We start from the raw sequence: 25,917 nt of genomic DNA, 5'->3' as shown, positions 1-25,917 counted from the left end.
AGGCATGAGCCACCGCACCTGGCCCAGGTTCTCTTTCAAAGAAACTTTATGGCTGGGCACAGTGGCTCACACCTATAATCCCAGCACTTTGGGAGGCCAAAGTAAGAGGATCGCTTGCACTCAGGGATTTGAGACCAGCCTGGGCAACACAGCAAGTCCCCATCTCTTTAAAAAAATGTTAAAAATTAGCCAGTTGTGGTGGCACACTCCTATAGTCCCACCTACTCAGGAGGCTGAGGCAGGAAGATTGCTTGAGCCCAGGAGTTTGAGGCTGCAGTGAGCTGTGATTATGCCACTGCACTCCAGCCTGTTTCTTAAAAAAAAAAAAAAAACTTCATGTTGCTATAAACGGCAAACAGCATCCCTGGCATAAAGGTATTCATCCATACAAACACCACTGTGAAAGCAGTAGTGTGTTATTAAATTGTGGCTATACACCAACTCCCGCCCAACTCTCTCAACCTGAGACATCTTCTCCATTTGTTTAAAAGGAAGATTAGCAAAGTGTTCAGGACACAGTAGCACCCCACTGAGCATGTCCCCCTGAGGCCATAAGGCAAAAGGTTGAAATAGAACCGAAAGGAACCTCCTCACTGTGTGAGTTGATGCTATTTAATGTTTGTTGTGGCTGTGTTTTCCTTTTCTTTTCTTTTTCTTTTTTTTTTTTTTTTTTTTTTTTGAGACAGGGTCTCACTCTGTCACCCAGGCTGGAGTGCAGTGGCGTAATCTTGACTCACCACAGCCTCCACCTCCTGGGTTCAAGCAATCCTCCCACCTCAGCCTCCCAAGTAGCTGGGACTACAGGCACACGCCACCCCACCCAGCTAATTGTTGTATTTTTTTTGTAGAGACAGGGTTTCGTCATGTTGCCCAGGCTGATCTCAAACACCTCAGCTCAAGCAATCCGCCCCCCTCGGCCTCCCAAAGTGCTGGGATTACAGGCATGAGCCAACACGCCCAGCCTAATGCTGTGTTTTCTTTTCATCACCCAGAATCAGCTCTACATAGCATGAATCTGGTAGAGACTGGATTATGCGTTCTGATTCTCCACTTCCTCCCTGAATTAGAATTATATACCTGTACCCTTTGTCATGTGATTCTTCAGTGCCTTCTGCTCAGGTGAGTGGAGTATATGTCCTGTTCCATTTGTGCTGGGCTTGGTCACGTGACTTGTTTTAGCCAATGCAATCCTCCAGTGCAAGCAGAGCTTTTGGGTTTTTTTTAATTTTATTTATTTACTTATTTTATCTTTTTTTGGGGGGGGACAGAGTTTCACTCTTGTAGCCCAGGCTGGAGTGCAGTGGTGCAATCTCAGCTCACTGCAACCTCCGCCTCCCAGGTTCAAGTGATTCTCCTGTCTCAGCCTCCCAAGTAGGGGGGATTACAGGCGCCCACCACCATGCCTGGCTAATTTTTGTATTTTTAGTAGAGATGGGGTTTTACCATGTTGGCCAGGTTGATCTCGAACTCCTGACCTCAGGTGATCCACCCACCTCGGCCTCCCAAAGTGCTGGGATTACAGGCGTGAGCCGCCCCACCCAGCCCAAAGCTTTTAAATTTCATGGCTTTTTGTGCTTCTGGAATCTGCCTTGAGAAGAACACGACCCAGGGTAGCCTCTGGTCCAAAGAGAACAGAAAGGGAGTATATGAAGCAGATCTGAACCCAGCTCTTAGTTTGGAAGAAACTCCACTCCACTCAGACAAGTCCAGCAGCAATTAGAGTAATGAGCAGACAAAAGCAAGAAATGTGTGCATACAAAAGCAAGAAACAAATGCTTGCTGTAAACCACTAAGTTTGGGAGCTGTTTGTTATGCAGCATTATTGCAATAATTGCTGACGAGGACACTTTGAGAACTTCCGCATCATGAGGTGGGCATAGGCACTATCACTGCCCCCATTTTGTAGTTGAAGAAATTGCAATTCAGGAAGCTAAAGTGGCTTGTCTGAGGTCACACAATCAGTAAGTGGGAGAGCAGAGGCTTACACCCAAGGCTCTGGCCTCAACCTGCCCCCTCCATTCCCCTGACCCCACACTCACCACTCCAGCTCCTCCAGCTCCCGGCCTTTCATGACTTCCTGAATCTCTTCCCGGCATTTCTCCTGGTATTCCGGATACTTTGCCAAATTGAACAGCATCCAAGAGATCCCACTGGATGTTGTGTCGTGACCTGCAGGCAGATGAGGGTATCTGAATGGAGGCTGCCTGAAGAAAGCAGAGATGCTATCTACAGACAATGATGCCCCTTCCTGCCCTCCTCCAGCCTCACCCCACATCCTCACCCTCAAACATGAAGGTGTCTGCTTCGGCTCGGATATCCTCATCTGACAGTTCCTTTCCATCTTCATCCTGGAATGGGCAGTAGAGGGTGCTCAGCCCACTTCATCCCATCCTCTGCATCCTAGGGGCTCCTCAAAACTCAGATATCTCCCCCCCGCCATCTTTTTTTTTTTTTTTTCTGAGATGGAGTCTCTCTCTATCACCCAGGCTGGAGTGCGGTGGCACAATCTCGGCTAACTGCAGCCTCCAACTCTCAGGTTCAAGTGATTCTCGTGCCTCAGCCTCCTGAGTAGCTGGGATTACAGGCACATGCCACCACTCCCAGCTAATTTTTGTATTTTTAGTAGAGATGGAGTTTCGCCATATTGGCCAGGCTGGTCTCGAACTCCTGGCCTCAAGTGATCCACCTGCCTCATCCTCCCAAGTGCTGGGATTACAGGCGTGAGCTACTACGCCTGGCTCCCCTCTCTCTCTTAAGCCAAGCTGTGGGGGGAACTATTCCAGGAAGATGGAAGTATGCAATTTGTCTAATAAAGATGGAAAGTGCCCAGCATGGTGGCTCACGCCTGTAATCCCAACACTTTGGGCAGCTAAGTTAGGAGGATCACTTGAGCCTAGGAGTTCAAGACCAGCCTGGGCAATATAGTAAGACCCCATTTCTACAAAAAAAAATAATTAGCCAGGTGTTGTGATGCATGCCTGTAGTCCCAGCTACTGGCAAAGCTGAGGCAGGAGGATTAAGCCCAAGAGATCAAGGCTGCAGTGAACCATGACTGCATCACTGCACTCCAGACTGTGTGACAGAGCAAGACCCTGAGTGAGAGATGCTGGTGAGGCTGTGGAGAAATAGGAATGCTTTTACAAGGTTGATGGGAACGTAAATTAGTTCAACCATTGTGGAAGACAGTGTGGCAATTCCTCAAAGACCTAGAACCAGAAATACCACTTGACCCAGCAATCCCATTACCGGGTATATAACCAAAGGAATATAAATTATTCTGTTATAAAGATACATGCACACGTATGTTCATTGCAGCACTATTCACAATAACAGAGACATGGAATCAACCCAAATGCCCATCAATGAAAGACTGGATAAAGTAAATGTGGTACATATATACCATGGAATATTATGCAGCCATAAAAAGGAACAAGATTATGTCATTTGCAGGGACCTGAATGGAGCTGGAAGCCATCATCCTTAGCAATCTAGGGCAGGAACAGAAAACCAAACACCACATGTTTCCACTTATAAGTGGGAGCTGAACAATGAAAACACAGACACAGGGAGGGAAACAACACACACTCGGGGCCTACCAGGGTGGCAGGAGGAGGGAGAATATCAGGATAAATAGCAAATGCATGCAGGGCTTAATACCTAGGTGATGAGTTGATAGGTGCAGCAAACCACCATGGCACATGTTTACCTACGTAACAAACCTGCACGCCCTACACATGTATCCTCGAACTTTAAATTTAATTAAAAAAAATTTTTTTTGAGACGGAGTTTCTCTCTTGATGCCAGATTGGAGTGCAGTGGCGCAATCTTGACTCACTACAACCTCTGCCTCCCGGGTTCAAGCGATTCTCCTGCCTCAGCCTCCAGAGGAGCTGGGATTACAGGCGCATGCCACAACGCCCGGCTAATTTTTTTTTTTCTATTTTTAGTAGAGACGGTGTTTCAACATGTTGGCCAGGCTGGTCTTGAACTCCTGACCTCAGGTGATCCTCCCACCTCAGCTTCCCAAAGTGCTCGGATTATGGGGATTATAGGCATGAGCCACTGCGCCCAGCTTATCCTGGAACTTTAAATTAAATTTTTAAAAAACAAGAAAAAAGAAAAGAAAGATGTAAAGAGGGACAGAAAGTCAACAGTGAGGAGAAGAAGGGAGTTTGTATTTCTTGAGCAGCCTCTAACACCAAACATCCCACTGGATGCCTGACAACCTTGTGATCAGGTTTTATGATCACCATGGTATAAATGGAGAAACTGAGGCTCGGGAAGACGAGTCATATGACTAAGGTCAAACATCCACTAAGCAACAGAGCCAGGACTGGAATCCAGGACTATTTGAATCCAGAACCCAAAAGGTCCACAGACACACCAATGAGTGACCATACAAGTGTCTCATCTCTTCAAGGTCGTGTATTTCTTTTTTTTTTTTTTTTTTTTTTTTTTTCTGAGACGGAGTTTCACTTGAGTGCAATGCCGTGATCTCAGCTCACCGCAACCTCTGCCTCCCAGGTTCAAGTGATTCTTTTGCCTCAACCTCCCCAGTAGCTGGGATTACAGGTGTGTGCCACCACGCCCAGCTAATTTTGTATTTTTAGTAGAGATAGGGTTTCTCCATGTTGGTCAGGCTGGTCTCGAATTCCTGACCTCAAGTGATCCACCTGCCTTGGCCTCCCAGAGTGCTGGGATTACAGGTGAGCCACCTGTTATAAAGATACATGCACCACACCCAGCCCAAGGTCATGTATTTCATTTTTGCAATTGTGATGAGCTGAATGGTTCCCTGCCCACCCACCCTCCGCTAGAATTCATAAGTCCTAACTTCCAATACCTCAGGCCATGACCATGTTTGGAGAGAGGTCTTTGCAGAAGTAATCTAGACAAAATGAACTCATTAGGGCAGGGCCCTAATCCTTATACAAAGAGACGAAGACAGAGACAGGCACAGAGGGAAGATGATCCGCAGACATAGGGAGAAGACAGCCTTCTGCAAGCCAGGGAGCAAGGCCTGGAACAGATTCATCCTTCATGGGCCTTAGAAGAAACCAGCCCTGCAGATACCTTGATCTTGGACTTCTAGCTTCCAGAACTGTGAGAGAATAAATGGCTGATGTTTAGGCCGTTTAGTTTGTGGTACTTTGTAATAGCAGCCCAAGAAAAGTCACGCAGTGAGTCTTACATGTTCTGACCCCATCCCAGACCCATGTGAATTTCTTTTTGTTTTGAGCATGTGTGTTGTTTTGTTTTGTTTTGAGACAGAGTCTCGCTTCTGTTGCCCAGGCTGGAGTGCAGTGGCACCATCATAGCTCACTGAAGCTTCCAACTCCTGGGCTCAAGCCAGACTCCTGCTTCAGCCTCCCAAGTAGCTGGGACCATAGGCATGTGGCACCACACCCAACTTATTTGTTTTTTGTAGAGACAGGGTCTCCCTGTGTTGCCCAGGCTGATCTCCAATTCCAGGGCTCAAGCGATCCTCCCACCTTGGCCTCCCAAAGTGCTGGGATTACACATGTGAGCCACCACGCCTAATGGAGTTTTAACACTTATCATTTTACATGCAATTCCTGGGGAGGCCATCCCAGGCAGGGCTCCACCCTCCAGGGCCCAGCCTCACCCTGGCCAGGAGCAGCACATCAATGAAGTCCAAGGTCTTCCCCTGCTTGGCCTTAAGCCAGGCCTCGGCCCCCTGCTGACGCAGTGCCCGCCGCCGTTCCTGGATGACTTCAGTGGTGAAGTGGTGCACCATGTCACAGGCCTGCCGGAACCTCCGCCCATCCGCCGAGCGGTAGTAAATGAAGTCGAGGTAGTGGTGCAAGCGATACTGGCGCCGGACAGACAGAGCGCTCAGTTCAATGATAGCGGAGATATAATCACTCATCTTCCTGCCAAGGAGAAGGGGATCCATGAGTGTAGCCCCTTCCCCTAGCACAGCACGGCCATGGCTTGGCTAAGATAAGCCTCCTCTCCCCATTGAATAGATAACAAAGAGAAGCCCTATATTAACTCTATTTTTTAATTTCATTTATTTATTTTTTTAGATAGTGTCTTGCTCTGTCACCTAGGCTGCCGTACAGTGGCACAATCATAGCTCACTGCAGCCTTGAACTCATGAGCTCAAGTGATCCTCCAGCCTTGGCCTCCCAAAGTGCTGGATTACAGGCCTGAGCCACCACACCCAGTCTTGGGTATATTTTTGAACAGGCCCAAAGAGGGATAAGGACTTTCAACATAGGCATAGTAATTGTAGCATCACTAAAACTAAATGGTTACACTCCTCAGCATCGGAGAAAATATTTGCAAATTATACATCTGATAAGGAATTGGTACCTAAAATAAATAAAGAATTCTTAAAACTTATTTTAAAATGGGCAATGGATATGAATAGGCATTTCTCCAAAGAAGACAGAAATTTCCAATGAGAATGTGAAAAGATACTTAACAGCACTGGTCACCAGAGAAATGCAAATTAAAACCACAGTGAGATAGTACTTCACCCCACTAAGGTGACTAAAATCAAAACTTATAATAACAAGTGTTGGGCTGCACTCCAGCCTGAGCAACAGAGCAATATCCTATCTCTAAAAAGCAAACAAAACAACAACAACAACAAAAAGCAAGTGTTAGTGAGTATGTGGAAAAACTGGAGCGCTCATACATCACTGGTTGGGAGAGCAAAATGGTACAACCACTTCGTACCATGTTGAAACCCACTGAAATGAAGTTTAGCAGTTCCTCAAAACGTTTAAAATGGAATAACCATATGACCCAGCAATTCTGCTCCTAGATATATAGCCAAGAGAATTAAAAATGTATGTTCACACAAAACTTTGTGCATGAATGTTAATAGCAGCATTATTCATAATAGTCAAAAAGTGGAAACAATGTCCATTGATGGGTGACTGGATAAACAAAATGTGATATTATGTGGTAAATGGAATATTATTCATCAATGAAAAGAAATACATAACCGATACAGGATGAGCCTTTAAAACATGCTGGGTGAAACAAGCCAGACACAAAAGTCTGTATGATTCCATCTGTGTGAAATATCCATAACAGGCAAATCTATAGAGATAGAAAATAGATTAGTGATTGCCTAGACCTGAAGGAGAAAGGGAAGGGCACGGGTTGCTAAAGTGTATGAAGTTTCTTGGGGTAGGGGGAGGATTGATGAAAATGTTCTAAAATTGATTATAGTAATGGTTGCACAACTCTGAATATACTAAAAGCAATTCAGTTGTATTCTTTACATGAGTAAATTGTATAGTATGTGAATTTTGTCTCAACAAAGCTGTTATTTTTTAAAAACTAACAGGTGAAGCAGGCTTGAAGGGAGCTGTCCTCAGTCCTGAAGTGGGCTTGTTTTCATGCTCTTATTGCAGTCTGTCGTTTTCTTGTTTATTTACTTGTTCATGGTTACCGCCTGTCTTCCCACTAAAATGGAAGTTCTGGAAAAGCAACATCTTGTCTTTCTTGTTGAATATGGTGTTCCCAGCACCTAGTTCAGGGCTGGCACTTACTAGGCACTCAGTAAATATTTCTTGGATGAATTAATTATTTAATTTCTAAGACAATCTCTGCCTTATCCAACTGGAACATGCCCCTATAATGCCTAGAGTAACAAAGTCATTAGCTTGTTACTGAGGACCTACTATGTGTTGCAAGCTTTGCATTAATTATCTCCCTTACTCCTTATGTCCCCACTTAGACTATAAACTTCACAGAACTGTGACTGTCTGTTGTTCACCACCCTGTCCTCAGCAGCAATATCATGGTGCCAGGCACATAGTAGGTGCACAATGAATATTTGATGAATGAATGAATTAATGAAGCAAGGCATTGGTTATTTGATTCATTTACTCAACAAATATTCTCTGAGCATCAACTATGTGCCAGGGCAGTGCTACATCATTTTATCCTTAAAGCATCTCTCAGAAAGTAAGAGATTGTCATCCTTTTTTTACAAACAAGGAAACTGAGCCTCAGAAAGTGGGGAGGACACTGTCCAAAGACCACACACTCTTCATAGTGGAATGAAAAAATACTAACATTTACTAAGCACCTACTTTATACCAAGCCATTGATTCACATTATCTCATTTAATTCTCACACAATGACTATGGGGAAGGAATTATGATGCTCATTTTTTTGATTAAAAAAAAAAGTGAAGCTCAGAGAGACAATCAGTTTCCTGGAACCACATGGCCCATCCGTGGCAGAGCTCCTATAGGCCAGAGTTGTCTAATGCCTGGGAGTTCCCTTTCTCCTGCCACCATCTTGCCCCTAGAGCAGCTGGCTCCATCTTCCCAAGAAGGGTCACACTCACTCTTGGCAGTTGCTGTTGTAGCTGAAGACACATTTCTGAAGACTGTCCAGGGTCATGAGGCTGATATGCTCAAACATATCAAGGGAGACCGCTGAGCCCTCTGCCAGATGCCGCCATTTAGCCTGGAAGAGAGCTACATGGTGAATGTGCATGGAAACCACAGAGAGGGAGTCAGCCTAACAAGGACCCGACTGCGTTTTCACTACAAGCTCATTTTATAGATAAAGTCAGTGAGGCCTCCTGACATCACATGGCTTGCCCATGCATGAGTTGGAGCCTGGACCAGCCTCACTCCCAGGACACCCTCTTCCCACAAAGCCTTAGGACTCACATGCATAATGTCAGCGCACTGGTTGAAGATCTTCATGTAAGGCTTCAGGATGTCAAAGTGGAAGGCAGGTGTCAGCAGGCGACGGTGCCGGCTCCACTTGTCACCTTTGCTGAGCAGCAGCCCATCCCCTGGGCCCAGAAGACTGAGGTTAGGGACCTCTCCTGCTACTCTGAAACCCTCCAAGGAACCCCATGCTCTTCTCTCTCTTCTCTAAAGCCCCAGCCCCAGCCTACCCACTGGGCACTCACCTAGCCAAGGTTTTAGGAAGCCATAGAAAAGGTCATCCTTGGGAGCGATGGCAGCTGTGGAGGGCAAAGGGACAATGATGACTCAAAACAGAGTTTTGTTGGTTTTTTTTGTTTTTTTTTTTACGGAGTCTTGCTCTGTCACCCAGGCTGGAGTGCAGTGGTGCGATCTCCACTCACTGCAACCTCTGCCTCCCAGGTTCAAGCAGTTCTCCTGCCTCAGCCTCCTGAGTAGCTAGGATTACAGGTGCCCACCGTCATGCCCGGCTAATTTGTTTGTATTTTTAGTAGAGACAGGGTTTCACCATGTTGGCCAGGCTGGTCTCGAACTCCTAACCTCAAGTGATCCACCCACCTCAGCCTCCCAAAGTGCTGGGATTACAAGCACGAGCCATCGTGCCTGGCCTCAAAACAGAGTTCTAACCCTTGACCTTTGTTTATGACTTCCTTAGGCCTCCTCACTGGGCTCTGACCTCCCACTGTATTCACCCAGTCCATCCTCCACACCTACCAGAGAAATATCCTTATAAAACACTGATCTGAACATGAGCCTCCCCTGCCCAAACACCTCCCATGGCTCCCCATTGCACTTGTAAAAAGTTCAGGCTCAGCCTGGCATTGAAACCCAATTCCATCTGGCCCCTGTATGCCTCTCCCACCACCTCATCCTTCAACATACACCAGATAACCCTATTCTCAACGCATGCTGTGGATCACCTCTGAACCTTTGACCAGGTTGAGCTGTCTATCCAGAATGGCCTTCTTCACCTGAATCTTCCCGTAATCCACCCCGTTTTTTTTCTGCCAGCTCAGGCCATCTGAATCACACCTCCTGTGCTCCCAGCCTCCAGCCTCACCCTCTCCAGTGTGTCCTTCATGAATGGCCCCAGGAGAATCTCATCTGACTATCAGATCTGACCACGCCACTTCCTGCTCACACACCCATCACCCTCACATACCAGCCCATTTTCAAAGCCCTAAATGATTTGCCTTTGTCCAAATCTCTCTCAAGACACCTCTGTCTTCCACCCCCCATTCGACATCACAGAACTAACACCACATAACTTTTTTTTTTTTTTTTGAGATGGGGTCTCGCTCTGTCACCCACGCTGGGGTGTGTGGTGAGATCATAGCTCACTGCTGCCTCCAATTCCTGGATTCAAGCAATCCTCCCACCTCAGCCTCCCGAGTAGCTGGGACTACAGGCATACGCCACCATGCCTGGCTAATTTTTTAATTTTGTGTAGAGACAGGGTATCGCCATATTTCCCAGGCTGGTCTTGAACTCCTGAGCTCAAGCGATCTTCCAAGTTCAGCCTCCCAAAGTGCTGGGATTACAGGCATAAGCCACCATGCCCAGCCACACCACAGAACTTTTCTCAGCTCCTTAAAAAGACCACGTGCTCTCTCTCCTCTGAGACTTTCCACCAGCTGTTCTCTCTGCCCCAAACACTCTTCCCTCATCCTGTATGAGAACTTGAATGCTTCTCCTCACCCCTGACCCAGCAGTCACTCTGGATTGTATCCACTTAGTTACAAGCCCCTCAACTGGAGGGTTCATGTTGATTACTGATATATCGTGCTAAATAAATCTTTATTAAATGAATAAATAAGTCAATCCAAGGATGGATGAATGAAAGAATAAATGGGTGGATGGATGAGTAGAGGGACAGATGAGTACATGGATGGATGAATAAGTGGATGGATGAATAGCAGATGGATAGATGGTGGGTGGGTGGATGGATGGATGAATGGATGGATGGGTGGATGGTGGATGGTGGATGGATGGATGAGTGGATGGATGGATGAATGAGTGGATAGGTGGATGGTGGATGGATGAGTGGATGGATGAATGAATGAATGAATGAATGAATGAGTGGATGGATGGATGGATGGATCCTCCTTCTATATACTGAACAGATTTGGGGCTGAATGGGCAGAGGCCCAGGAAGGAAGTATCTGAAATTCGAGTGATATCACTTTTACCTGAATGTGACTCAGCCACCTACAGAGACACCCTCCCTAGGAATTGGCCAACTGCATACACAATCATTGGCCCACTCATCCTTCCATTCATCACACCTCTCCTGCTGCCTTTCTGTGCCCAACCCAAGCTGGGTGATGCTGCGGACCCACAGATGGCTCAGCTCTATGCCCTCCCTGGAGGAGCTCCTGAGTGGGGCAGGAAAGGGAAGCAGAGGCACACCATGCAATTACCAAGAAAGTAGAAAGTGTGCTAGGTGCTAAGGAAGGCTCATAAAAAGGGCTGTTGGAAGTCAGGGCAGGCTTCCTGGAGGAGGCAGCATTGAAGAGAAAGCAGGAGTCTAGTCACTCCTCTCCTCTCTGTGCTCTGGACTCCAAGATAGGCTCCACAGGGATCTTTCTGACACCCAGATCTGGTCAATAGCTGTCTTGTTCAAATACTTCCCATGGCTCCCTGTCACTCCCAGGATAAAGTACAAGTTCATTCACTTTGCTGTCCAGTTCCTGCTTAACTGTCAGTCTCATTTCCTATTCCCCCCAACATATCACCTTCACTCCAGCCACCCTAAGTCACCTGAATTCCCCTGGAATTTTCACACATCTGCATCAAGGCACTGGCAGGACCTTCCATCTGGGACTCCTTCTCTGGCAAACTCCTAGGCATCCTTCGAGGCCCAGCTTCACTGACACCTACTCCAGGAAGCCTTCTCCAAACCCCCTTCTCAGCTGAACCATTGCTCTCTCATCTTCAGGTTCCTTTTCCACTCCAACTCTGACTACAATGCCAGGAAAGTCTGTGTCCACGTTCCTCACCAGTTTTCCCCTCCAGCAAAAAGGAGATGGTAGGCCAGGTGCAATGATTCACACCTGCAGTCCCAGCACTTTGGGAGGCAGAGGCAGGAGGATCACTTGAGCCCAGAAGTTCAAGACCAGCCTGGGCAACACAGCAAGACTCTGTCTCTACAAAAATGTTTTTTAAAAAGAAAAAAAAAAAGAGGGAGAGATGGTAATGCCTACCATGGATGAGACGGTGTACGAAATACCCCCACATGGTGCCAGCATGGAGAAACTCATGCTCAGAAAGCTGCATATCACTATGTTTGAGAGCTTGGGTTCTGGGCCAGCCAGGTCTGGGTTCAAATCCCAGCCCTGCCACTAACTAGATATGTAAGCCTGGACATGTTACCACTGCCAAAGGAGAAAATAGAACAATCTTGCCTCATGGCATCCCTATAAGACTCAACAAGCTCTTGTGTTCCTGGCACATGGTAGATGCTCATTAAATACGTGCGTAGGTAAATGAACAATTGACCAACTGTTGGCTATTTTTATTACTATGGTTAAAATGATTATTTATTGGCATCAAGAACTTGTGAGATAAATAGCTGGGTTTCCTGTTAGTAGAAAATTAATGCACACCCTCTGTGGAAAACAGCAAGGTGGTCCTTGAAAAGTTAAGTACAGAATTCCATATGACTTGGCAATTCTACTCCTAGGTATCTAACCAAGAGAGAAATGAAAACATGTCAACCCCAAAACTTGAACACATATGTTCATAGTAGCATGATTCACAACGCCAAAAGGTGAATGGATAAACAAAAAAAAAAAATCCATACAGTGAAATGAATTCAGTCCTAATGACCAACCTGGACAACATAGCAAGACCCCATCTCTACAAAAATTAAAATTAAAATTAACTGGGCATGGTGGTGCGTGCCTGCAGTTCCAGCTACTCGGGAGGCTGAGGCAGGAGGAGGATCACTTGAGCCCAGGATTTCAAGGCTGTAATGAGTTATGGCTACACCACTGCACTCCAGCCTCTGGGTGACAGGGTAAGACCCTGTCTCAAAAAAAAAAAAAAAAAAAAAAAGAATGAAACTGATTTCTACTACAACGTGAATGAACTTCAAAAACATTATGCTGAGTAAAAGAAAACAGACACAAAAAGATCACGTTTTATGTGGTTATCTTTCCATGATGCACCCAGAATAGGCAAATCCATAGACACAGAAAGCAGATTCGAGGTTAGCAGGGGATGCGAGGAGGAGGGAAATGGGAAGTGATTACTCAATGGGTACACAGTTTTTTTATGGGGTGACTAAAAATTTTGAAGCTGGAGAATGCTGGTTGTTGCCCAACATGGTGAATACACTAAATACCACTGATTGTTCACTTGTAAATGGTTAATTATATGTTACATGAATTTCACCTCCATTTTAAAAAGATGATATAAAAGCAAGCTACAATTATATGTCTGTATATCGTCATGTTCTCTATAAAGCACGTTTACCTACTTTTTCTCATTAAAATTTCCCAGTCCAAAGGCCCATAAGATGATGGGGAAACTGAAGCTCCAACAGGAGCTGGGCCCTCCTCCGGGCTCAAGGGCTGTGCAGCTCCAAGCTCAGAACAGCAAGTTACTCCCAGGTGTGGCCCCAGGAGGTCCTGATCCAGGGTGGAGTCTGTGATGGAGCCTGATCCGTGTAATTCCAGGTGGGGGCACCCTGGGGCCAAGAGGCCTCACTCCAGGCTGACTCATAGCCCCACCCTTTTTTCCATCCTGGAGTTCCCTATCTGGCTTCTCTGGTGGGGTACGCAGAACATACCCTCCCTCCACTGGATGAGGGGAGGGCAAGAGGCTTAAGCATCTACTACATGCCAGCCCCTGCTGGGGCGCTACTCCTTGGTCTGTTTGGAGTCTCAGAACCAGGCAGGATGCTGCTCAGGAAACTGATGCTCTGAGGGGGAGGAGGAGGGAGGAGGAAGGAGAAAGAAAAAAGAGAGGCCAGGCGCTGTAGCTCACGCCTGTAATCCCAGCACTTTGAGAGGCCGAGGCGGGAGGATCACTTAAGGTCAGGAGTTCAAGACCAGCCTGGCCAATATGGTGAAGCCCTGTCTTTAGTGAAAAAAAAATACAAAAATTAGCCAGGTGTGGTGGTGCACACTTGTAGTCTCAGCTACTTGGGAGGCTGAGACAGGAAAATCACTTGAACTCGGGAGGCAGAGGTTGCAGTGAGCTGAGATCATGCCACTGCACTCCAGCCTGGATGACAGAGTGAGACTCTGTCTAAAAAGAAGAGGAAGAAGAAGAAAAAGGAGGAGGAGGGGGATGGGGAGGAGGAGAAGGAGGAGAAGGAGAAGAAGGAGAAGAAGAAAGAAGTAGAAGGAGGAGGAAAGGAAGAATAAGAAGAGAAGGGAGGAAGGGGAAAGAGGAGGAGTAGAGAGAGAAGGAGGAGGAGAAGAGGGAGGAAGAAGAAAGGGAAGGAGGAAAAGAGAAAGAAAAACATATATTAAAAACGCAGAAGAGAAACCCTTACTAATGCCTATCCATATTTTTTTTAATTTTTTTAGAGACAGAATCTCACTCTGCTGCCCATGCTGGATGCAATGGCACAATCATAGCTCAGTGCAGCCTCAACCTCTTGGGCTCAAGCAATCCTCCTACCTCAGCCTCCTAAGTAGCTGGGACTATAGGCACGCACCGCCATATCTGGCTAATTTTTTAAATTTTTTGTAAAGATAGGGTCTTGCTCTGTTGCCCAGGCTGGTCTTGAACTCCTGGGCTCAAGTGATCCTCCTGCCATGGCCTCCCAAAGTGCTGAGACTGCAGGCATGAGCCACTGCACGTGGCCTCTTATCCACATTATATTATTCAGGCTTCACAACTGCACCCATTTTACAGATCAAAACCTGAGATCCAGAGAGGCTCGATAAATGGCTGGGTCTCACAGCAAGCACGTGCCAAAGCCAGAATTTGAAGCCAACCCACCTCAGTCCTGGCCCAGGGCTCTTCCCACAAGTTGGTATTCATCCCTCAGAAGAGTCACTTCTCCCTCCCAAGGTCTAGGTTTTCCCCTTAGTTCAATGGGGATCGTCATCCCTTCACAAATGTAATAACGGGAGACAACAAGGCATTGAGAGGGAATAGCTGCGGAAGGGGAAGATGGCAACTTCTTTCACAGCTCCTGGGTTAGAGCCCTGGAGATGGTCCCCAGATGTGTGTTTGTAGAGGCAAAGCTAGGACAGAGATCCTAAAATTCCTGGAATCTCCCACTTTTTTTTTTTTTTTTAGAGACTAAGTCTTGCTCTGTCACCCAGGCTGGAGTACAGCAGTCGTGCAATCATAGCTCAGTGCAGCCTCCAACTGCTGGGCTCAAGCAATCCTCTCACCTCAGCCTCCTGAGTAGCTGGGACTACAGGCATGCACCACCACACCCATCTAATATTTTTAAATGCTTTTGTACAGATGGGGTCTTGCTAGATTACCCAGGCTGGTCTTAAACTCCTGGGCTCAAGTGGTCCTCCCATCTCAGCCACCCAAGTAGCCGAGACTACAGGTGCACATCACTGCCACTGGGTAATTATTTATTTTTTCGAGAGACAGGGTCTTGCTATGTTGCCCAGGCTAGTCTCAAACTCCTGGCCTCAAGCAACCCTCCTGCCTCAGCCTCCCAAAGTGTTGGGATTACAGATGTGAACCACCAAGCCTGACCTACTGGAGCTCATTGGTTTATTTGAGAGTGAGTTCTCTCAGATGTCCCCTGATACCTCTGGAGGTGCCCAGGTAATATGGTTTGGCTGTGTCCCATCTAAATTTCATTTTGAATTATAATTCCGATAATCTCCATGTGTCATGCGAGGGATCCGGTGGGGGATAATTGAATCATGGGGGCGGTTACCCCCATGTTGCTGTTCCCATGATAGTGAATGAGTTCTCACGAGATTTGATGAATTTCCCCCTTTTACTTGGCACTTCTCCTTCCTGCTGCCATGTGAAGACGACTGTGTTTGCTTCCCCTTCCGCCATGATTGTAAGTTTCCTGAGGCCTCCCCAGCCCTGCGGAACTGTGAGTCGATTAAACCTCTTTCCTTTATAAATTACCCAGTCTAGGGTAGTCCTTCACAGCAGCGTGAGAACTGACTAATACATCAGATACACAAGGCCACACTAAGGATCCAGAGTCCCGCTCATGAGGAAGATAGAGCTGGACACAGACATACCCAGGTCCAAAGGGTTAGGACTGAGAATAGGTCTGTCTGGGAAGCCAGGGAAAGATTCCTGGAGGAGGCGGCCATTGGAGCTGGGTGTTGAAGGCTGAGCAAGAGCTTGCCAAGCAGACTTGGGAGTCTCACATCTTGGGATAGGTGTGGACTGCACGAGGAAGAAGCAATTCTTCCACATCTCCCTCCCTGCCAGTCAGAGTCAGCCCAAGTGATGACAGCAGGCTGCAGGCTGAGTCACCAAGAGTCCTGGCCATAATGGGAATGTCAGAACCAAATGATGGGCGTGCCATGGCCAAGGATTGAGTAACACTTACTTAACAAAACCATAGGGAACAACTGCCTATCCAAACGTGCTTGGCTCTGACTGCCAAATGGATGGATATTCCCTCAAAGTTTCTGGAACTCTTAGTCATTGTCACATCTTTGCCCATACTGTTCTCACAATCTGGATTGCCATTCTTGCTTTGGCAAACTCTTATTCATCCTTCAAAGCCCTATTCAAATGACCCTTCCTCTGGATATCCCACCTGCCTAGAATCTCAGATAGGTTCTGGGAGTTGAGGACTCAACCATAGCTCGGAGGCCAAGCCCACGTACCTGAGGCTCCCAAAAGGGGCTTGATGTAATCAGGGTGCACCAGAACCAACAGCGGCAGGACAGGTCCCATCCATACCAAGAGTACATGGTGCATGTTGTCCAGTACCTTCTTCTCATCTTGAAGGCCCGCTTCATTTGGAAGGTACTGCAAGAGGTAAGGGAGGAGCAATGAGGAGGTACCCAGCCCCAGCTTCCCCCACTGCCTTCCTCCTGCCACCTCCTGTAGTCTCAAAACAAGCCCAATAGTGCTACATGATGATTTTAGGCAGTTGGTTGCACCTCCCTGGGCCTCCATTTCCTCATCTGAAAAAATGGAGAAGAATCAACTCTCCCTCTGAGGGCAGTAGAAAGGATTCATGAAATAACAAAGCAAGAGACCCAGCATGGGCCTGACCCATGGCTGATGTTCAATAGCTAAAAACAGTATCCAAGTGTAGTGGCTCACATCTGTAATCCCAGCACTTCGGGAGGCCAAGGCAAGCAGATCACCTGAGGTCAGGAGTTCGAGATCAGGCTGGACAACATGGTGAAATGCCGTCTCTACTAAAAATACAAAAATTAGCTGGGCTTGGTGGTGGGCGCCTGTAATCCCAGCTACTCAGGAGACTGAGACAGGAGAATCGCTTGAACCCAGGTGGCAGAGGTTGCAGTAAGCCGAGATCATGCCATTGCACTCCAGCCTGGGCGACAAGAGCAAAACTCCACCTCAAAGAAAAATAATAATAATAATAATAAGATAAAATTAGCCAGGCTTGGTGGGACATGCCTGTAGTGGCAGCTACTCAAGAGGCTGAGGCAGGAGGACCACCTGAGCTTGGGATGTTGAGGCTGCAGTGAGCTATGATCACACCACTGCACTCCAACCTGGGTGACAGAGCAAGACTCTGTCTCTTAAAAAATAAAAATAAAAATAGTAATGATAAACACAATAATGATCATGGTTGGCATTTATCAAGTACTTGCTATGTGAGTAATAACATGCTACTACTGTTGTTATCTTTACCACATACAAGTGCCTGCCCTGTATTGGTCACCGTGGTGGAGACTTTTCATGTACTGGCGTATTTGATCAGCACAAGAACCCTATGAGACCGTTGCTATTATTTTCCTCATTTTATTTTGTTCAGCAAGGTCAAATGGTTTTTCTGAAGTTGCAAGTTAAGCAGGTGACTATTCTGGTTTAGGCTCCCCCAGAAGGAAGTCCTGAGACAAGGGTCTAGGGCAGGTAGTTTATTTGGGGGATGATCCCCAAAAACATGGGTAGTGAGATAGGGGAAGAAGACCACCACTAAAGGATGAGTTGTCAAGGAAATTACCCCCAAGGGCAACCAGGGCTCGGTCCCACTGGGGAGCTTTGGAGGACAGAGTAGCGCATTGCATCTCCGAGTCATTCCACCTGAGGGCAAGGGAGCTGGGGTATTTATACACCAATGCCCATCAGCCATTGGTTGAGGGTCACTCCTGGGGGCGTTAATTCCCAAGCTCACAGAAGCAACAGTGGCAGGACAGGCACTGGGACTCTAGGCACGCACCACCAAGCCTGGCTAATTTTTAATTTTTTTGTAAAAACTGGGTCTTGCTGTGTTGCCCAAGCTGGTCTCAAACTCCCAGGCTCAAGCAATTCTCCTGCCCTGGCCTCCCAATGTGCTGGGATTGCAGGTGTGAGCCACTGTGCCCAGCCTTTATTTCACTTGCAGAGTGGGCTCCAGCCACCAGAGACAGCCCCTAGAATGCAGGAGCTGGCAGCTGGACATCAGGCCACTGCATCCAAAAATGGGTTGAGAGGAATATGGGCAAGCTTTGGCATCATCTACAAAGCTAGTACCTGAACCCAGGCCACCTAGCTACAAAACTGCACTTCCTCACCTGCTGTACGAGGCAGGAAAGCTTCAGGCTCAACGTCAGAAAAATCCAAGTTCAAACCCACCCTCAGCAGCTGTGTGACTTTGAGCAAGCCACTTAACCTCTCTGTGCTCAAATCTATAAAAGTGTGAATCCATGAAATAGGACAGATCCATCCCCACTCCACAGGCTGTGAGAATTAGAGAAGAGCTCAGATACAAAGGAGCCTAACCCAGTGCCTAGCCGGTGATAAGGCTCAGCAATTGCCAAATGAGTCAACCAACAAATGACTCCTTTCTAGCTTCTGTGTCTCCTTCTCCGTCAGGCTCAGCCCTGATCATGTTCACACCCAGGGCTCAATTGCAGCCTCACCCAGCCCCCGTGGGCCCAGGAGCTGGGCTGGACAATGTCAAGGCTGGGCTTCAGAGCTGGCCCTGGCCAACTCCTCCAGGCACTAGAGCCTGGCCACTCCCTCTAGGACAACCATCAAACCCAGAGAGGGCTTTCTAGAGTAAGGGCACTGGAGATGAGGCATGAAAAATGAGTAGAAGTTGATCTAGCAGAGAAGGATACCTGGACAGAGAGTACAGTTTTGGCAAAGGCCTTTGAGGGGGGAGCCTTGTTACAGGAGTGGGAAGTGATTTTATGGAGCTAGGGAGGGATGGTGGAACAAGTGAGGAGGATGGAGGTTGGAGCCAAAAGGGCCTTGAACACCAGCCTTTTTCTGATTGGCAATAGGGAGCCATGGAGGGTGTGTGAGCAGGGGCAGGGATGTGGTTGGATCCAAGAATCCCTCTGGGGCCAGAATGGGAGATGGACTGAAGGGATGAAACTGGAGGTAGGAACTCAAGGAGGAGGCTGGACCGTGGACCAGCAGTAGAGGGTAAGGCAGGGGTGAGGGATGGAAGAAATGAAGGAGAAAAGTCCAAAAGGGAAAGTCCAGCCTATCTCATCCAGAAAGTAGAGGCATCAGAGAGTAGAACTAAAAACAGGGAGGCTGAGCACGGTGGTTCACTTGAGGTCAGGAGTTTGAGATCAGCCTGGCCAACACGGTGAAACCCTGTCTCTACTAAAAATACAAAAATTAGCCAGGCGTGGGGGCATGCGCTTGCAGGCTTGCAGTCGCAGCTACTTGGGAGGCTGAGGCAGGAGGATCCCTTGAGCCCAGGAGATAGAGGCTGCAGTGAGCCATGATTGTACCACTGCACTCTAGCCTAGGTGACAGAGAAAGACTGTCTCAAAAAAAAAAAAAAAAAAAAAAAAAAAAAAGGAAAAGTACAGCCTATCTCATCTAGAAACTAACTACAGAAACTAGAGGCATCAGAGGGTAGAACTAAGATCAAGGAGGCTAGAGCTTGACAGGCTGGGTTTGAACCCCAGCTCTGCCACTTACAAGCTGTGTGACCTAAGGTCAGCTACTTAACCTCTCTGTGCCTCAGTAATCTTCCATGCAAAATGGGGCTAGTCATGGGACCTACTTCCTAGAATTGTCAAGAGAACTGAATGAGTTAATATTTGCCTGGAAACATACTTAGCACATATCTGCAACATTAAAAAGGACTCAGCAGGCTGAGGTCAAAGTATTGCTTGAGCTTAGGAGTTCAAGATCAGCCTAGGCAACATAGCAAGACCCTGTCTCAAAAAGAAAAAAATTCAATGCAATAAAAGGGTAAGAGTCCTGACCTGAGACCACAGCATTCAAGGCAGAAGAGTGGAACCACACTGGGAATAGGATGTGTTCCCCTCCCCTCCTCCATCCCTGCCCCGGGATTCCAAACTCCAAAGGTAAAGGTACCTACTGTACAGTGACAGCTATAAAATTATAGGGAGAGTTCTTTTTTTTTCCTTAGAGAGACAGGGTCTCCCTAGGTCACCCAGGCTAGAATGCGGTGGCGCAATCATAGCTCACTGCAGCCTCAAACTCCCAGGCTCAAACAATCCTCACGCCTCAGCCTCCCAAGTAGCTGGGATTACAGGTGTGTACCACTGCACTCAGCTAATTTTTGTAATTTTTCTTATAGAGATGGGGTCTCACTGTGTTTCCCAGGCTGGTCTCGAACTCCTAAGCTCAAGTAATCCTCCTACCTCAGCCTCCCAAGTGGCTGAGACTACAAGAGTGCGCCACCACACCCATATAATTTTTGTTATTTTTTGTAGAGATGGGGTCTCACTATGTTTCCCAAGCTGGTCTCAAACTCCTGGCCTCAAGCAATCCTCCCACCTCAGCCTCCCAAAATAATTCATCTTTAAAGTTAGTTCTGCCTCCTCCCAGCTGTGTGACCTTGGGTAAACTGCTTGCCCTCTCTGAGCCTCAGCCTCATACCCCATCATATAAATCTGCTGCTAGCCCCAACCAGATTCTTGGAAGGCTGTGGGAAGCCAGCAGGCCCACCATCCTTACCTATTACCCTGCACCTGCCCAGTCCAGCCCAGCCCAGTCCTGCCTGGCCACACTTACCATGCCCAGGTGGCCCAGCAGCCAGTTGCGCCGGGGGGGCTGGGGGAAGCAGCGCAACCGGCGGCAGGTGATGTAGAAGCTCCGGCAGAGCCTCAGGAACCGCAGCAGCAGGCGGAACAGGAAGAAGAGCAGGAAAAGGAGAAGGGTGGACACCGCGTATATGCGGAACGCCGTCTTCTCCAGCCCCAGGAGGTGCAGTAGGCGGTCTGTGATGGGCAGCATCCTGGGGACACACAGGGTCAGGGGGTCGGTGCCATGCACAAGATGATGACCCGTGGGGTAAGGCATGATGTGCTTAGTGCACAGCAGGTTCCCAGCACACGTGAGTTCCAGACACCAAGGATACCTCTTCATCCCCCAGCCATGATCTCCAACTAGCTGGACAGATGGATGCACTCGGGGCCCTGCTCGTATGCTCTCAGCCTTGACTTTTACAAGGTCACCCTCTTGACTTCTCTACCATAGGGCATTCTCTGCCCACTCATAGCCGGTCAGGCTGGGAAACCAAGACACCCCTCCCAAAGGGGCAGCTCTCAACCAATGACTGAGGCTCATTGGTGGATAAATACCCCAGCTCCCTCACCCCTTGGGTGCAATGACCCTGAGATATAGGTTCCACACTCACTCTAGGCTTCCCCAATGAGATTAAACTCCAGCTGCCCACAGTGGAAACTCCCTATTGGCCACGTCCTTTCCCCCTCTTTCTTTTTCTTTTTCTTTTTTTTTCAGTTGAGATGAGATTCACATAACACAAAATTAATTATTTTAAAGAGAATAATTCAGTGGTATTGCGTATATTTATATATAATGCAACTACCACCTCCATCTAATTTCAGGACTTCTTTCTTTCTCTTTCTTTCTTTCTTTTTCTTTCTTTCTTTCTCTCTCTCTCTTTCTTTCTGTCTTTCTTTCTTTCTTTTTGAAAGAGGTCTCCTCCGTCACCTAGGCTGGAGTGCAGTGGCACAATCACGGCTCACTGCAGCCTTAACCTCCCCAGCTCAAGCAATCCTCCCACCTCAGTTTCCCAAGTAGCTGGGACTGCAGGTGCATGCCACCAGGCCCAGATAATTTTTGTATTTTTTTGTAGAGACAGGGTTTTGCCATGTTGCCCAGGCTGGTCTCGAACTGCTGGACTCAAGCAATCCTTCCGCCTTGGCTTCCCAAAGTGCTGGGATTACAGGCGCGAGCTACCTCACCCAGCTAGTTTCAGAACATTTTCATTATCCCAAAACAAAACCCCATCCTTGTTAGTAGCCACTTCCCATTCTCCCTCCCTGGAGCCCCCAGCACCACTAATCTGCTTTCTGTCTCTATGGATTTAAGTATTCTGGATATTTCATATAAATCTATTAAATGCTATGCAGCCTTTTGTGTCTGGCTTCCTTCACTCGGCATCCTGTTTTCGAGGTTCCTCCACATTGTAGCATCAATCAGAGCTTATTTGTACTGCTGAGTACTATTCCGTTGTATGGATATTCCACATTTCCTTTTTTTTTTCTTTTGAGACAGGGTCTGGTTCTGTCACTCAGGCTGGAGTGCAGTGGCATGATCACAACTTGCTCCAGCCTTGACCTCCCAGGCTCATGTGATCCTCCTGTCTCAGCCTCCCGGGTAGCTGGGACTACAGGTGCATACCACCACACCTGGCCCCACATTTTCTTTATTCATTCATCTGTGGATGGACATTTGGGCTGTTTCTACATTTTGGCTATTATGAAATATGCTACTCTGAACATGTGTGTACATGTATTTATCTGAGTACCTGTCTTCAATTCTTTTGGGTTCACTGTCTTCTTCCTTGCCGGTATTTTCTGTGATTACTTCCCAAAAAAATTACTTGTACTCAGGTCCTTGCTTTAGGGCCAGCTCCTAAGGAACCAAAACAAAGCAGTTAGGTAACCATAATATTAATAAGACAGTGAGCAGGCAGGAAGGGCTTGTCATCCGCCGTGCACCACCATGCTCCGGGCAGTACCAGCCTCATCTCAGGGAATCTGATATGGTTTGGATCTGTGTCCCCACCCAAACCTTATGTTGAACTGGAATCCCCAGTGTTGGAGATGGGGTCTAGTGGAAGGTGATTTGATCATAGGGGTGGTTTCTCATGAATGGTTTAGCACCATCCCCTTGGTGCTGTCTTCCAGATAGTGAGTGAGTGAGTTCTCATGGGATCTTGTTGTGAGTTTTTTTGGTTTTTGTTTGGAGACAGAGTCTTGCTCTTGTTGCCCAGGCTGAAGTGCAGTGGTGCGATCTCGGCTCACTGCAGCCTCTGCCTCCTGGGTTCAAGCAATTCTCCCACCTCAGCCTCCCAAGTAGCTGGGGTTACAGGCACTCGCCACCATATCCAGCTAATTATTTTTGTGTATTTTAATAGAGACGGGATTTCACCATGTTGGCCAGGCTGGTCTTGAACTCCTGACCTCAAGTGATCTGCCCACCTCAGCCTCCCAAATTGCTGGGATTACAGGCATGAGCCACCACACCACGCCTCACTTAGCTCTTCTGCCAGCCAACGCCAAACCATATTTTCCATGCAGAAGTGAAATTTGTTGGCCAAGTGCAGTGGCTCACACCTGTAATCCCAACATTTTGGGAGGCCGAGGTGGGGCAGATCACTTGAGTTCAGGAGTTCGAGACCAGCCTGGACAACATGGCGAAACCCCATCTCTACTAAAAATACAAAAATCAGCCGGGCGTGGTGGTGTGGGCACCTGTAATCCCAGCTACTCGGGAGGCTGAGGTGGGAGAATCGCTGGAACCTGGGAGGAAGAAGTTGCAGTGAGCTGAGATCGTGCCACTGCACTCCAGCCTGGGCGATAGAGTGAGACTCCGTCTCAAAACAAAATAAAAATAATAAAAATAAAGAAGTGAAATTTCTTTTTGAGACAGGGTCTCACTCTATCACGCAGGCTAAATAGTGACTAAAGAGTACTATCACAGCTCAATGCAGCCTCGATCTCCCAGGCTGAAGCGATCCTCCCACCTCAGCCTCCAGAGTAGCTGGGACTATAGGTGCGCACCATCATGCCCAGCTAATTTTTTCTATTTTTTGTAGAGACAGAGTCTCATGACGTTACCCAGGCTGATCTCAAATTCCTAGGCTCAAGCAATCCTCCCACCTCTGCCTCCCAAGTGCTGAGATTTACAGGCGTGAACCACCTCGCCCAGCTGCAGAAGTGAAATTTTTATTAGTTAACACTTGCTGGGAAAACAGCTAGGTGGGTCATGATCAGATTTGGAGATCCCAGTTGGGATGGATATTATGACTTAAAATACAGACTACATGACCAGTCTTAAGATGGTTGCAACTGAAACATAAAACAGAAAAGAAGTGTGGTTGAGGATGTGAACAAATTGGAACTGTTGTGCACTGGGGAAAACCATATGGTGGTTCCTATTTTTTTTTTTTTTCTTTGAGACAAAGTTTCGCTTTTGTTGCCCAGGCTGGAGTGCAGTGGCACAGTCTCAGCTCACTGCAACCTCCGCCTCCTGGGTTCAACCAATTCTCATGCCTCAGCCTACTGAGTAGCTCAGATTACAGGCACCCGCCACCATGCTGGGCTAATTTTTGTATTTTTAGTAGAGACAGAGTTTCACCACGTTGGCCAGGCTGGTCTCGAACTCCTGACCTCAGGCCATCCACCCACCTCCACCTCCCAAAGTGCTAGGATTACAGGCGTGAGCCACTGCGCCCGGCCACTGGTGGTTCCTTTTAAGATTAAACAAGCTGAGCGTGGTGGTGCATGCCTGTGATCCCAGCTACTCTAGAGGCTGAGATGGGAAGATTGCTTGAGCCCAGTTGTTCGAGGCTGCAGTGAGCTATGATCGTGCGACTGCACCCCAGCCTGGGTGACATAGGGAGATCCTGTATCTTAAGAAAAATTAAAATTAAAATTAAACATAGAATTACCCTATAATCCATCCATTCTACTTGTGGGGATATACCCACAAAGAATTGAAAGCAGTGTCTCAAAGAGATATTTGCACACTCATGTTCAGGGCAGCACAAGTCATAATCACTAAAACGTGGAAGTAGGCTGGGTGGGGTGGCTCACGCCTGTAATCCCAGCACTTTGGGAGGCTGAGGGGGCAGCTCATCTGAGGTTAGGAGTTCGAGGCCAGCCTGGCCAACATGGCGAAACCCAGTCTCTACTAAAAATACAAAAAATTAGCCAGGTGTGGTGGCAGGTACGTAATCACAGCTAATGGGGATGCTGAGGCCCAGGAATCACTTGAACCTGGGAGGCGGAGGTTGCAGTGAGCTGAGACCAAGCCACTGCACTCCAGCCTGGGTGACAGAGTGAGACTCCGTCTCAAAAAAAAAAAAAAAAAAAAAGGTGGAAGTAACCCAAGTACCCACCAACAAATGAATGTATAAACAAAATAGAGTCCATCCATATAATGGAATATTGTTCAGCCTTCAAAAGCAAGGACATTCTGACACATGCTACACCAGGGTTGAACCTTGAGGGCATCCTATTCAGTGAAATAAGCCGATCACCGCCGGACGTGGTGGCTCACGCTTGTAATCCCAGCACTTTGGGAGGCCAAGGCAGGTGGATCATGCGGTCAGGAGATTGAAACCATCCTGGCTAACATGGTGAAACCCCGTCTCTACCAAAAATACAAAAAATTAGTCAGGTGTGGTGGCTCATGCCTGTAATCCCAGCTACTTGGGAGGCTGAGGCAGAAGAATTGCGTGAACCCAGGAGGCGGAGGTTGCAGCGAGCTGAGATCGTGCCACTGCACTCCAGCCTGGTGACAGAGCGAGACTCTGTCTCAAAAAAAAAAAAAAAAAAAAACAAAAATACAAAAAATTAGCAGGGTGTGGCAGCATTTGCCTATAGTCCCAGCTACTCGGGAGGCTGAGGCAAGAGAATCACTTGAACTCTGGAGGCGGAGGTTGCAGTGAGCCGAGATTGTGCCACTGCACTCCAGCCTGGGTGACAGAGCAAGATTCCGTCTCAAAAAAATAAAAATGAAAAAAGAAGTGTGTGCACAGAGGCTCTGTGTGTGGTCCGTATGGAAAGCCTGGTACCCCTGCGAGTTAAGTAGTGCCTCCATTCATTCTTTACGCTAGAGTTTTTCTCCTCATAGAATGCAAGTAAAACTTAGTGTT

General features: G+C 47.6%; 1 protein-coding gene across 4 annotated transcripts in view; it reads right to left on the bottom strand.

The window, feature by feature from the left end:
- Positions 1-25,917, bottom strand: part of LOC129020905 (ultra-long-chain fatty acid omega-hydroxylase) — a 43,979-nt gene that overhangs the window by 5,970 nt on the left and 12,092 nt on the right. For 2 of the 4 annotated variants that reach the window (XM_054465829.2, XM_054465825.2), the window contains exons 2-10: positions 22,561-22,667; positions 20,799-21,021; positions 16,499-16,643; positions 8,918-8,971; positions 8,670-8,797; positions 8,339-8,460; positions 5,627-5,894; positions 2,282-2,348; positions 2,040-2,169 (exon numbers count right to left, since the gene is read on the bottom strand). In XM_054465829.2, coding sequence (XP_054321804.2) covers positions 2,040-2,169; positions 2,282-2,348; positions 5,627-5,894; positions 8,339-8,460; positions 8,670-8,797; positions 8,918-8,971; positions 16,499-16,643; positions 20,799-21,020 — 1,136 coding nt within the window. In that variant the 5' untranslated portion in view covers position 21,021; positions 22,561-22,667. The remainder of the gene's footprint in view (positions 1-2,039; positions 2,170-2,281; positions 2,349-5,626; positions 5,895-8,338; positions 8,461-8,669; positions 8,798-8,917; positions 8,972-16,498; positions 16,644-20,798; positions 21,022-22,560; positions 22,668-25,917) is intronic. The other 2 variants (XM_054465827.2, XM_054465828.2) reach the window with 1 other exon arrangement.

Source organism: Pongo pygmaeus, chromosome 20 (assembly GCF_028885625.2).
Source record: "Pongo pygmaeus isolate AG05252 chromosome 20, NHGRI_mPonPyg2-v2.0_pri, whole genome shotgun sequence".
Classification (NCBI taxonomy): Eukaryota; Metazoa; Chordata; class Mammalia; order Primates; family Hominidae; genus Pongo; species Pongo pygmaeus.
This window is presented reverse-complemented; position numbering and strand designations above follow the sequence as displayed.